This window comes from Trichosurus vulpecula, chromosome 8 (assembly GCF_011100635.1).
Source record: "Trichosurus vulpecula isolate mTriVul1 chromosome 8, mTriVul1.pri, whole genome shotgun sequence".
NCBI classification, from domain to species: Eukaryota; Metazoa; Chordata; class Mammalia; order Diprotodontia; family Phalangeridae; genus Trichosurus; species Trichosurus vulpecula.
The window spans coordinates 21,535,823-21,549,842 of NC_050580.1; the positions used below are offsets into that span (position 1 = coordinate 21,535,823).

At 41.2% G+C, this 14,020-nt stretch overlaps 1 protein-coding gene across 1 annotated transcript in view; it reads left to right on the forward strand.

Annotated features, from left to right (window-relative positions):
- Nucleotides 1-11,503, forward strand: part of BICC1 (BicC family RNA binding protein 1) — a 279,063-nt gene extending 267,560 nt beyond the window's left edge. Inside the window, exons 20-21 of the mRNA XM_036769596.1 lie at nucleotides 3,567-3,666; nucleotides 10,951-11,503. Coding sequence (XP_036625491.1) covers nucleotides 3,567-3,666; nucleotides 10,951-11,081 — 231 coding nt within the window. The 3' untranslated portion in view covers nucleotides 11,082-11,503. The remainder of the gene's footprint in view (nucleotides 1-3,566; nucleotides 3,667-10,950) is intronic.
- The last annotated feature ends 2,517 nt before the right edge of the window (nucleotides 11,504-14,020 follow it).

A 14,020-nucleotide genomic window follows, 5' to 3' on the forward strand; every position in this document is an offset into this window, starting at 1 on the left:
AAGGATACCCTAAAAGTGTAGATTAATCATTCTCATGAAGATTTTATTTCAATAATTTTTTTGTACTCTGGGTTCGTCTTTCTTTAACAGCAGTTATTTAATTTCTTTTTTATTATTACGGGTTCTAAGTCAGTCAAGGAATATATCCTAATATTTCCTAATGAAATAATAGAAGTGGACACTCTTTCTCATTAATCAATTAGATCTGAGCCCCCAACCAGTTTATAAAATACTCATCTCTTTCATCCCATTGACTTTAGCAACCTCAATGTTACTAGTTGTACAATTTATTAATAATGTAACAAGACAGAGACATAGTTAAATACTTCAACAATGTATTGGCTTGAAGAAAGATACCATCTAGAGTTGCCTCTAACCATCAGCGGCATCTACTAATACCTCACTACCCTCCAAGTATTCAGTTCTCTCAGGATGGTAGCCAAAGTCTCTCAGTAATTCTCTTTAAGAAATCTTCTCTACAATGTATATTCTGCACAAAATATCCTGAATTAAACTTTCTCAGAAACATTTCTTAGGCTTTTTCTCCTTCACAATTAGGTCATTCAGTCTCTCAGGAAGAAAATCCTCTTTACTCCTATCCCCTTCTGTTTCTCCAGGCCTCTCTCCAATCATGATAGTTGACTGTTGACAATCCACAGAATGATAAACTACCTTTCTCCCCACTATTCCATCCTCTCTTAACCATGTTGTCACAATATCCATGGTCCCTTTGGGATAGGTTATTGTATCTGGGGTTACATGTTATAAGCTTAATAATAGCTTCATGGAAGAAACAAAAAAGAATAAGAATTGAAATCTCAGGTAAAACTTCAAACCACAAACAAGTTGCATTTTGATTAAAAATATACTTTAACAAAATAATGACACAGTGACTTATTTTCTCTTTTACCTTTTCATCTCTTTTCATTTGCAATACTGCTTAATTCTCCCCCTCAATTTATGGTTGTCAAGATACATATTCGAATTTTGTTCTCTCTGCATCAACTTTGGAGCTCTCCTACTGTATTTCTTTGTTTCAATATAATAAATAGTCCATCTCAGTAATTAATGCCTAATGTGTTTTTAGCCCTTCTCTCATTGTTAAATATTTATATTATATTGTTATAAAAAGTTTTATGTATTATATTTTATTATATATTATATTAATATATAACAGCAATTTATTGTATATTGGATATATTACTATATAACATGGTAATTTATTATATATTAATATGTAATATGGTAACATATTTTATATATGTATATATAACATGGTAATTTATTATATATAACCATCAATTTATTATATATTTATTATATTTATACATTATATATAAATATGCATAGCTTCTAATTTTTATGGTTGTTATACAGATAAGTTCTCTAAAAATTTTTGAACAGCTGGATCTTTTTGCTGTTTGCTTTAATAAAATTCCATGGATAGAGCTTAATAAATGCTCACTGATTGACCAGTGGATTCTCACAGTCTGGCCAATATTGAATTTTATTGCTTTTAACTCTTTTTGTTGATTTGATGGGTATTGGGTGGTACCTCATCGTAATCATCACTTTGCCTTTCTCTGATTATTTAAGGGTTCAGACATATATGTGTGTGTGTGTGTGTGTGTATACACATATACATACACACACATATATACATACACATAACATAGTTATGCATACAGCTTTCATAGAGGGAAGAGCAAGCGTGACTTCAGTAGTCTTCAGTAACAATTTTTTTTGCAGGGTTGTTGGTAAAAGTGTCATCCAGGATCTTTCCATCCTTGCAGAAACCTCTCCTCTCTTGGAATATGTTAAAAAGCAATCCCTGAGCACCTTTATAAATGGTGCTACCCCTGGCACAGATTTTTTCTATATGTACTAGGGTCAGGCCTGTCCTCTCTTCTTTTCTCCTTTATTTCGCATGCCCCTTTCTTATTCTGCTAGGTTGGTTGATGAGTTGATAGAGTCCAAATGTGGAGTTTCCACCATCCTCACAGATGAGAACAGGGCACAGTCAGGAGGCCGGCAGGTCCCATGTGCCATTTTGTCATTCGCCCTCTTTCCAAAGAGGTAGGAGGCCTGTGCTTGAATGCTGCCTCAGACACTTGCCAGCTGTGTGATGCTGGGCACAGCACTTAACCTTTCTAGCCTCAGATTTCATCGTGCATTAAGGGAAGAGAGTTGACCTCAATGATCGCAAAGGCTCCCTCTAGCTCTGAAATCCATGATCCTTTAAACTTCCTGGACATTTCCTTCCTTATTTATGAAATGCGGAGGTTGAACCAGATGATTTCTGGGCTGTCTTTCAATTCTAGTACTTATGATCCTAATTCACATATCTTTGAGACCCCAGTACCTAGAACCATGCTTTGGATAGAGTAGCTGCTTAATCGTTTTGTATTTGTGTCTGTTTCAATGAGTCCCAAAACAATTAAGTAGCTAGTGGCCAACCCTCTGGTAAATGAGCTTTTTATGCTTAACTAAGCTCTCCTTAGGAAACATATACTCAGCCTATTGCCAGTCTCATATTGGAAGCCTTTATACTTTGGTTTCTTTAACTTACTGCCTGGCACATCGTTGGCACTTAATAATTGCTTGATGATTTCTTCATTGGCATGTAACTTGTCAGAGCCAGAATTTGGTCAGTATTGCCTTTAGGAATCCAAGGTTACATCTCCACTGAGATGAGGCATTTGAGTAGTATATGCGGCTACTGTTTATTAAGATTTTTAATTAACTGGAACAGCCATCCATTGGCAAAGCTGATGCCAGTTACGAGCATTTACTATAAATTGGTTTAAGGAATATTTGACAAATTTATGGGCAAGAGGGCTTACTCAGCCCTAGTTAAGGGAATTTAAGGTTCTTTGAAGTGTACCCTGAAACTGTTGAGCAGAGCAAAGCCCTCTCTGAAGACACTCCTTACTGCTAATGTTAGAGGTAGAATACTGAGCTGGATGATCCAGTAGGGACGTTCTTTTGTACAAAATTCTTATGGCTAGAACAAGCAAGTGGAGAAGATAGGAGAGGATGGGTGCACTAGTGCATTCTTGGTTGTTGTTCAGTCATGTCAGATTCTCCATGACCCCATTTGGGGTTTTCTTGGCAGAGATATTGGACTGGTTTGCCATTTCCTTCTCCACCTCATTTGACAGAGGGGAAAACTGAGGCAAACAAGGTTAAGTGACTTGCCCAGGGTCATACAGCTAGTAAATATCTGAGGCTAGATTTGAGCTCACAAGATGAGTCTTCCTGACTCCTGGCCCAGCACTCTGCGCACTATGGCACCCCCTAGCTGGAAAGAAGTAATCGTTAAATGTCTCCTATTGCCAGACACTCTTCTAGGTGCTAGAGATTCAGGAACCAAAATGAAATGGTCTCTGCCCTTGAGAGGCTTATAGTCTATCAGGGAAAACAACATATACCTTTTCAATACATACAAAGCAAATATAAGATGATTTGGAAGAGTGAGAGGGAAGCACCAGCCCCTGAAAAGCAAGTCTTTAATGGGATGAATCACATGTTTCTGATGGACCTTCCTCTTCTTTTTATATCCATAGATTGATCTTCAGACATTCCTCACCCTTACGGATCAGGATTTAAAGGAGCTGGGAATTACAACTTTTGGGGCCAGAAGGAAAATGCTGCTCGCAATCTCAGGTAACAATAATTAAGCTCCCAGGGTTCCAGGATGCCCCTAGACCTGGGATCTCATTGATGTGGATGACCACCCATCAATGCTTGGCCATCCTCTGGGGTCCTTACAGTACCAACTATCCAGATTTGGAGCTCGCAGCATAGGCTCTTGCATTTGACCTACTCTCTTCCATCTTCACTTTCTGGATCTGCAGTTGTTTTATAAAGTGTCACGTGCCAAGAGAACCCCCCAACTCCTGAAATCTAAGCACTTCTCTTAAAAATGTGATTTTCTTATAAAAGAGCTCCTAAAAATAGCTAAAAAGGAGAGGGTTTTTTAATGCATGGAAATGGTAGGTGTCGGAAAACTTGACTGTTTATGTTTTTCCTGGTTGCTGTTTTGTGTCCTGGGCAGTGACTTAAGAAAAGTAGATTTCTTTATAGATTTTCAGATCTGTGTACTGAATCTAACTGAATAGAGGTTATTGCTTCCAGAGAACTTAGGCAAAGGTCATTGGTATGTCTTGGGACTTGACAGAGACAGTAGTATGAAAGCTTTGTGATTTAGGATTCTAATGTACAGCATCACAAGACCATGTGAATCACAGGAGGGGTGTGGTGTCCACTAGGTGGTCACCAGAAGGAAAGAAGAGAATGTCTCTCAGACATATCCCATGAAAGTCTTTGGCACGTCACTGTAGAGAATTGAGTCTGGCTTTCACCGATACTGTAAAAAGATACACTGACTGTTTGTTGACTTGAAAGGTCTCCAGAGAGTGGGTGGAATGGGATTAGATGGTGAGTCTAGAGTCTGTAAATGCATCTGCAGGATATAAGGAAGGGTTGCAGGGATATAAAGCATTGAGTCAGAGAAAAGTGAAGGGTCACTTTTTCAATAATTCCCTATGAAATTCAGTTTCAAAAGGGTGCAACTTCTTTGTCTGTAACTATCTACCTAGGAGCTCCTTCCCTCCCAAAGAGAGGAAGGAAAAACTGAGGAAAGCTGTTTCAGAGGGGACCATCAATTCCTTTTCAAAGTGCTGAAAAGAGGGAACCATCATCTTCTTGGAAATGTTGTTCTTGGTGTGTCGTCTTAGAATGATCACCAGCCTAAACCAACTGGTCACGTCTTCCACTCTTGACCTGCTAGAAGAGGTTACCAAGGCATTTTAGCAAGTCAAATAACCAGCTGTGACAAAGTGTTTGCTTTGTGTTAGGTACTGTATTAATGGACACGTAATGAACATAGAGGTATTAATGTATCTCCATAAACCTAGCTACTTAAATCGGATCAGCACCGGGTAGTACAAGGTTCAAGGGCAAAGCAGTGGAAGGAGGCAAAAGGCATGGGTTCCAGAATCCTGATTCTGATACTGGCTTTGTGATGTTGGACAAGTCACTTAACCTTGGGCCTCATCTTCCTCATCTATAAAGTTAGGGGGTTGGGCTAGATGGCTGGGAAATCTTTTCCACCCTAGGTCTGTGATCTAATGACAATGGACGCTGGCTGGGATTTGGAGTATATCTGGATTCTGATCTTGGCTCTGCCACTCCCTAGCTATGGGAACTTAAGCAAGTCCCTTCAGCCCCCTGTCTCAGTTTCCTTCTCTGTAAAATAAGATGATTGTACTAACTGCTCCATAAGGTCTCTTCAAGCTACATCTTTGCTCCTCTGAAAGCATGTGATCATTCCATAATATGTCATAAACTAAAACAGCACTTGCTAAGAAGGACATCAGTCTTGTCTAAACAGTATTTTTGTTTTATTGGGGAGGGAGATAAAACACACAAACACTCTTCTCTTGAAAAATCCTGTTTGACTGTAGACCGTTTTCTTTCTTTTACGTCTTTTGTGGTTTGGCATAAATATGATGAGCCCCTGAGAGGAGCCCCTGAGCAGAAATGAGCTGAGTGAATGGGATGAGGGCCCAGTTCCCACCTCTTCTGACTTTGGAAAGCAAGCTGGATCACTCCTTGAGAGCCAGTGAAACTAAATACATAGCACATCCCTGCTGCTTCTCGTATGTTGGCAGGGCCCAGCTGTCCTGTGGCACGATCCAGAGGAACATGGGACTGCACTAAATTCTTCTTGCTGATGAGGGCTTCAGAAAGTGTTTGGAGTTTCTGCTCACAATAGATGCCAAGGAAAAGTCATCACTTAATTTAGTGAAGAACTCCCTGGCAAAGGCTCTGTATCTTGTGGGATCCCTTCCTCAGAGGTCACCGTGCCCTCAAACTGGTCACGGGTCCACGCAAGGGTTTTTGTCTTTCCCCAAAGAGACTGACTGGGAAAAGACCTTGGCTTTTGGATGGCACTGGGGAGGATGGTCAGCTCCTGTGTGATCTAGCTCCATGGGATGTTCCAAAGTGCTCATCAGCTTCTGAAGGGTGTTGAGGGCTTTGAAGAAGACACTGTTTTGGAATGCACTGACAGCATGAGGAAGACACTTTCCTGAAGTGTGACTTGTTTTCCTTCGTGGAGAACTCGGGAACAAACTTAGCAGCTCCTTTTGTCACCCAGCCCCAGGGCTTCCCTGAGAAGCCGGGATTCAGAAAGCTTCTTTGGCCAACTGGATTCATCTGAGATGAAACATGGTGGTTGGTGGGCCTCAAAGGATTATTTCCACTAGACTCAGGGTGGCAAGATGTTTCCACTTTGACCTATATAGAGAGCAGGATGGATGGAGGGTGGTACAGAGGGAAGACAGAGATTTGTTGGAGACCTGGGGCTCAAAATTCACCAGTGTTGTGTGGTCTTGGGCAAGGTACTTCTCTTAGACTCAGTTTCCTCTTCTGTAGAAAGAGGGTTGGGCCATTAGCCTGAAAAGGGCCCTTCTAGTTTTAAATAGTGTACCAGGGTACAAATGAATTGGGGCCAGAAGGCTTTTCTTTTAGCATGTTAATTAAAGGAGAAGACAATCTCCATCTAGAAGGGATGCCAGAGAATTAAAGCCATGGTGGTGTCATCATAACCCAGTTAAGTTTCCCTGTAAAACTGAAATTCTCTACACTATTTAAGACATTGGTAGCAAGCAGCCCACTGCCTAGATAGGGACCCAGCGAAAGTGCAGGCTTCACTCCCAGGCCTCAGTTAGATCTAACATCTCCCGCCCTATTCTTTTAGTTTGTGACTCTGGTCAGATGCGCAACAAGATCCTGAGGGCGGCCAGGATTGTGTGAACCTTGGAAATACAAGGACGAAAGGTTGGTATTCTCCCAAACTATCCCTCAGTTTTGCTGGAAATAAAAAATAGGAAGAAATGGCTTTTTAAAATGAAAGAAAAAATAGTTCATCATTAGGGCTTAATCTGTTGTAATCTATTCAGAGCTACCTTTTTTCTTCCTTCTAGAATGTGGGGGTTTAGGATGTCAGAGTAACTGAGCTTCTTGAAGGTCTTGCCAGACCTTGGCACTGGCCTGGGGGCCTCTGAAGACCCTCAGGAGGAGGCATTTCCTGGTGGAATCCTTAAGCTTGCCAATAGTAGTTTGTTCAGGTGATATCAGCGTCTGTACTGGACCTTGTTATCTTCCCAGGCTTCCCACTGTGTTTCATGCAAGGGGAAGGAGTCTTGGCCTTCATCATTTTCTTTCTCCCTGTGAAATCAAAGCTAGAAAGCAGTGCAGAAAGAATCCACCTCGGCCATCTAGCCTTTGCTCCCCACATATTCCTTGGAGCATAGTGGTAGCGATCATCTCCTGGCCTTGTAAGCTATCCTCCCACTAGGGAGTGGAGGCCTGAGAGTTGAAGGAGCTGGAAGCCGCCCATGCTGTCCTGTGGCCTGGAGAAAGCTCCTCAGATGATTTTTCTCTCCTGAGTGGTTTCTTTTCTTTTCCCTTTTTTGGGGGTAAAACAGGGGGTGCAAGCAGATAGACACATGCTGCTTTTATTAGGAAAGCTATCATTAACCAACCAGAGTGGATTTACTAAGGGCCTACTATGTTCCAGGAACTGTGCTAGGGCTACAAAGAGAAAAAACTGAACTGTTCCCTGGCCTCAAGGAGCTGACACTATTAAAGCGATGACCTCTCTATAAGCTCTAAGTACTTAGCACCAGGTGGGCCACCAGGTGTTGGATTTCCCAGCCCAATGCTGTAACTTTGGAGCTATCTGTGAAGTCGTGGAGGAGCTGTGCCCTCATGGACAGGGAGCAACATTACAGCTCCATGGAAAGAACGTTCTCCACTGCAGATCTACAGAAACAGAAAACCCTAGTGTGTTTATGTAAGAGAGAGACTGAGGGTCTGAAGCTTCTGAGGATCATGGATTTAGAGCAGCAAGGAATCTCTTAGGTCATCTAGATCCCCTGCCTCATTTTACAGACAGGGAAAACCGAGGCCCAGAGAGGTTAAGTAATTTGTTCAAGGTCACACAGCTAAGTAAAAAGCTCAGTGTGGATGCAAACCCAAGTTGTCTAAATGCAAATGCTTCTTCCCAACTCCTCTGCCGCCCCCCCCCCCACTTTACCATGCTTCCAGCCCCCTTTCATTTCTTCAGAGTTAAACTGAGTTAGATCTTTGGGACCATTTGGAAAAACGTGGCAAGACATCAGAGTGAAAACTTTGTTTGCCCAGTGTTGGGCCCCTGATTAATCATATTCCGGCCAACAAAGAAATAAATAACATTCTCTACATGGTCTCCTTTGACTCCCCTAACACCCACTTCCTATCCCTGACCGCAAAGAATAGAATGGAAGTCATTCACATAAGTAAATGCTCCTTGGGCTAAAACCTTGGGAGATAGTTATCTCCAAATTTTGGAGACTGCATTATAGTGTCAACAGAACTGGGCTCTTTAGATATCAGGAAGTTTGGGCTCTCCTTGTTCTCTTTGGAAAATTAGCCATCTGCTAACATTTGTGAGCTTCAGTTTTTCTCTTCTGTCAAATGGGAAGAAGAAGAAAAAGAATAGCTACTCTGCCTTCATTGGGTAATTTGGAGAATTAAATGAGACGGCATATTTATTCATTCACACATTCAGCAAACACTAAAAATGTATTACAGAGGCAGGGTGCTGTGCTAGAAGAGAGAGTGTGTTAGATTTGGAATTAAATCCGTCCTAGCTGAGGGATCTTGGGTGGGTCACCTTCTTCATCTGTAAAAAGGGACTACAAAGAGCAGCTACTGTGTGACGTTGTCATGAGGATCAGATGAGATGATGCATGTTAAGTGTTCTGCAGCCCGGAATTGCCACAGGAATGTGAGCTAGAGTTATTACTATTTTATAATTATGTGTAATGATTGGGGGGCATAAAAAACCTACGATGCCAGTATCAAGCTTCCATCCCCCCAAACAGAAGACATTATAACTAATGATGTCCTTGTGGCCCTTTGGGTCAGAATCACAGAATCTTAGAGGCAGGAGGAGCCTCCAGGGTCATATGGCCCATCCCCTGCTTAAACAAGAATCCCTCCCGGTGCAGCCCTAACAAGTGCTCATGCAGCTTTGGCTGGAAGATCTCCATTGATGAGGAGCTCACTGCCTCAGTAGGCAATCTGCACTATTCCATTCCAGTTAAACAGCTGGTTAAGCCAGCTTTCCTGTTTAACTATGACCATGGTTTGGGTGATAAGATTGGATACTTGTATTTGAAGGTGGTAGCGGATTCCTCTCTTTCTAGAGCTCCATGAGTGGTCCCACCAACTGTGGTTCACAAGCCCCTGGAGGACCAGAGGAGTAATTTCGAGGTATCCACATGTGTCCTGGCCATCTCGTTAAGTGACAACCTCAGATATTAGCAAACCTACCATCTACTGACTGAGCAAGTCGTGTCTTGCACATATTGAGGGTTACTATTTATTTTTCAAGTGGGCATCCATCTTGTCATGATGAATAAAACACAAATTTATATTAAAGCATTATTGAAGCCAGATTAGCTTTTTAAAAATCCTCATTTGTTTCTTCAATCAATGGGTATGGTAGAAGTGCCATCACCCTGGATGGGGCGGGGAGGGAGAGGGATTGAAATGTTTTTAAACTTTGAAAGGAGTTCAAATGGTTGGGTATCATGGACTTAGAGACTAGTTTTTACCAGAAATATGGGAAAAAGCCCTCATTCAGAAGAGTTCAGCCTTCCAGATTCAAACCTTATTTTCTGGTCTCTATTATTTATGAGAGGCTGTGAGAGGCAGTGAGGCATAGAGTGGATAGTGAAGTAGCCTTGGAGTCTGGGAGACTCTAAGCTCAAGGCATGGCCATCTCTGTTAGAGCCTTTGTGACAGCGCGCAAGTCATATAACCTCTTGGTGACTCAGGGAGCTCTCCTAAGAGGACAGAAAAGATGTGTACCTGCATTGGTAGATGGAGTTTCCACATTGGCAGTTCTCCATGCCTATGAAATCACAGGTGTTCCTCCCACCCCCTAGATATTTGGAAACAAGGTCAACTTTTCATGGCTTTTTACTTCAGAGGCAAACACACACACACATATGTATCTGTATATATATATATGTTATGTGTGTGTATGTATTTATTTATAGGTTGGCCCAACCTTTGGATATAAAGAAATAGCCCAAGTCATTTCATGAAAAAATCGTGATATGCCTCATTTGGAGTAGGAACTTTCTTGGGGTTGACAGTCTTACCAATGTTATTATTCATTTGTTCGTTTGAATTGGTTAAGTTTCTCTGAAGACAAAGAGACTTGAAGTCGAAAGGATTTTCTTGTGAGAGTTCTTGGGGGTGAGGAAAAGGGTTGGGCTCAGGGGTCTGGGCTTTTGAATACTCCAGGTTCCTACTTGCCTCTTTGCTGGGTGTATTTCTACTTCTCATCCTTTCATATTGGGCTCTAACTGTCCAAATACCATCACATGCTTGGTCTTTAAAAATTTAATAACGTTTCTCATTTCCTCTGTCATGCAAGCAATCTGTGCCAGCTACCCTATTAAATATGCATATCTTCAAGTTTGGCTGCCTTCCTTTCCTTCTACAAGGACATTGTTGGGTGGGGGGGCGGGGGGGTAGAGAGGATGCTGTTTGATTTGTTGTTCTGCGTTCCACAGCGTTCTGAGAGTTGCTTTCGCATCTGTAACTAACAAGCATCCACTCTGCATTGCCAAGCCTTTGCCATTATAATCGGACCACTTTAGATGCTAACTGGGAGGTTGATTTTTTAACCAAAACAGTTTGCCTTTTCTTAATAACAGACTTTGAGCTGTAAATGCAGATCCTGGTGTCAATGTGTGATGCTACAAAACAGACTGTCCTAGGTCTCATAGGCTACCTTAGATATTGATTCAATTCTAAATAATTCATTCGTGCTCTTCCCCATCCCCCACTCCCTTTCTCCCTTTTCCTCTTTCTCTTCCCTAGAACTGAATAAAAACCGAAGAAAACTTTTTGAACCACCTAGTGCGCGTACCTCTTCTCTGGAAGGAGGAGCCAGCGGGAGACTGCCACGTCAGTATCATTCGGACATTGCTAGTGTCAGCGGCCGCTGGTAGCGCTGAGCCCTTGGCTGTCTCACACAGATAACTCTAGAGTTGGACACGGGAATCCTGTGACCGACCAGCTGTCACTGCACACCACCCTCAGCACTTTGGCATTGGGGACCAGGACCAAAGCGTTTTGTCTGCACATGTACTTGGTGCCAAAAAAAGAAAAGAAACATTTATCTGTCGTCTTTCAGAACACCCAAATGTGGATTTCTTTTTCTTATGTAGATTCGACAGAATTTGCAATAATGATGATAATAATAAGAGGGGTTTAGTTTTTTTATTTCCTATAAAATGTATGCACTGAATTTTTACTTTGAATGAAGGATTAAGAATTGACATCTGAGATGCCAGAGAGCATAGATTTTTTTGTGTTTTGTTTGGGGGTGGGTTTTTGGATTTGGTTTTTTTTCTTTTGTTGTTTGTTTTTTTTTTTTATCAAGTTGGGATTTTCTGGTACTGCTTAAAAATAATTATTGAGGTCTTTCAGCACTTTACTTGTCCTGATTTCTTGTCCTGTGGAAATTATTTTTTCTCCCTCCCATTTTTTCATATCAACTCACATATTGGCCCAAATCAAATTTAGTCGTGTTCCTACTAGATAAAATTTCTCCCACTGATGGTACAAGATTATGATCTACATTCGTATTATCCTATAACTTCACTGTGGGCGGGGGTGGGGTGGGGTGGAATATGATATAAAAATTCACTTGGTTCTGGACCAATTCTGTCCATTTAGGTTTTGCATCCTAGAAACCTTTAGCCCTGAAATTTGCTCATCTGTAATCGTTGTGATGAAAGACCCAAATGGATATTGCAATATTAATCTTTTGCAGTCATCATATTTAACTGCTGCCTGTATTGCCAAAAAGAAATGATTTTAATGGTTGTCTGAAGGCAAAGGGCTATTTTTTTAGTATACTGCCACTAAAGGACATTTATTTATATCAGACTTTTATTTTTAGGTACTATAAGCATTAGCATACATGACAGAGAAAACTGAGACCTACTAAAGTGTATGGTAGAGAATGAATGGCATTCATGAGACTGGAGCTCAAATCCAACTCTGTTTAAACAGATACCTAATCATAGTTGACAAGACAGCACCGATGCTGTGATGATGGGAAGCAGCCCCACTGCTGACTCCAAGGGCAATTATGAGGCACCATACTTGTGCAGAGGTATCCCCAGTTATATGCATTGTTTGGCTGAGATCCATCTGGGTCAGGGAAAGTTGGATGTCTGCAGATGGGCCCTTTCCAACTGTGGCCAGGCTCAAAATACCCAAGGCCACAACGTCAGTGGTCAGAGCTCCTAGTTACATTCTGATACTGTGAAAGTCCACAAAACCTGGCAATGTTATTCCTTGTGTCTCTTTTCAGACATCCTCTTATACACTTAAGAAGGATTTACATGGAAGAAAAAAAGTCCAAATGTGCCTGCCCCCCTCTCTCCCCTTCTGTCCCCTTCTCTCCCCCTCTCTCTCCCTTTCTCCCCCCTCTCCCTCTGTCTCCCTCTCTCTCCCTTTCTCTCCCTCCATCCCTCCAGTCAGGTTCCAAGTGCATTAAATTTGTAGAAATACTTTCCCATAGGAAATCTTGGGATTCAGTTGTACTGTAAAGCCTTATTTATGGTCAATATTCAGAACTTTAAAAATGGACGTAAACCACTGTCAAGTGCTCTAAGCAGAAGATATTAAGATAAGCATTTACAGTAGTTGAGTTTATCGTGTGGTTTTTTTTAATGGAAACATAGGATGAGAAATACTTGCTTGATACTTTTTCATGAAGAAATCCTACCTTTAAGGAAAGGAAAGAAAATTGAGGAGAAAATTTGCACACACACAGAAAAATTTTCACTTTAAAAAAGAAAGGTGTCCATATTGAAGGCATAGATAATGAGGTGATCATGGAATAATCAGTAATAATTGCAAATGAGAGACTGCTCATCTGGGGATGGGGCCAAACCTTCTTCATGACGTAGGATTAGAATGCCTTTTCCTACAAGTAGGTCTAATTATGGGCATTTCTTCTGCTCGATTCATTTAAACCTGTCACGCTCCATTGTCTGCACCAGGTAGTGAATCCCAGTTGAGATTCAGATTTAAATGAGTTAGTCTCTTGAATTTTGCCATTCTCCTTGAACAAGACATCCCTCGTTGGAAAATAAGTTGTTTCTTTTGTGAGATCAACACAAGGCATTGCAGCTAGAGAAAGAAGGTGAAGTATGTCTGGCATTCAATAGATTGTGTATCTTGAGAGCAAGGCTTGACTAGTTATACCAAAGTGAAGGATACCCCAGGACCCCTCCAGTAGTCAACAGAGGTGCAAATCCCAATCACCCAACCAGCAACAAAAAACACTGGAAATGAATTTTTCTCACTTCTTTTGGATTCCATGAAGGGAATATAACGCTGCCTTGGGCAGTGTGGTCAGTGTTACATGATGCACAAAACATTGGGTTTGCTAGATTCAAATGTTAGTTTTAAATCTGTGCCTTAATAGTGACCAGTTATCTGTAAATATGGAGCAGATACAGACTGTATTTTTGTGTGGGTTTTGTCCTTTTACTGATTTTTTTTAAAGAAGAAAGATGGAATTAAATGTTAAAAATGGAAATTTTTCAAAACTAATCAATTGTTACATGAGAAATAAATTGATATAACCTCTTTGTATTGTCCTCAGCGAGTGCAGTGTTTTTCATGTATTACAAAGAGCTCTTGACCATATGGAAGAAGCCTCACTTTGCATTTAGGCCAAAGAGGGTCAGAGACACTTTATTCAGCTTAGAAACAATTCACTAATTCCCAGTTTCCTGCACAGGTTTTGTGGCCCTTGCTTGAAGAGGTTTCCAGCTGTCCTTTATGGTGTTGGTGATGTATATAAGAATGGAGACATCAAACAAAGGAGGGAATGCACATTTCAAAGAGAACCTGAAATTGGGGATTT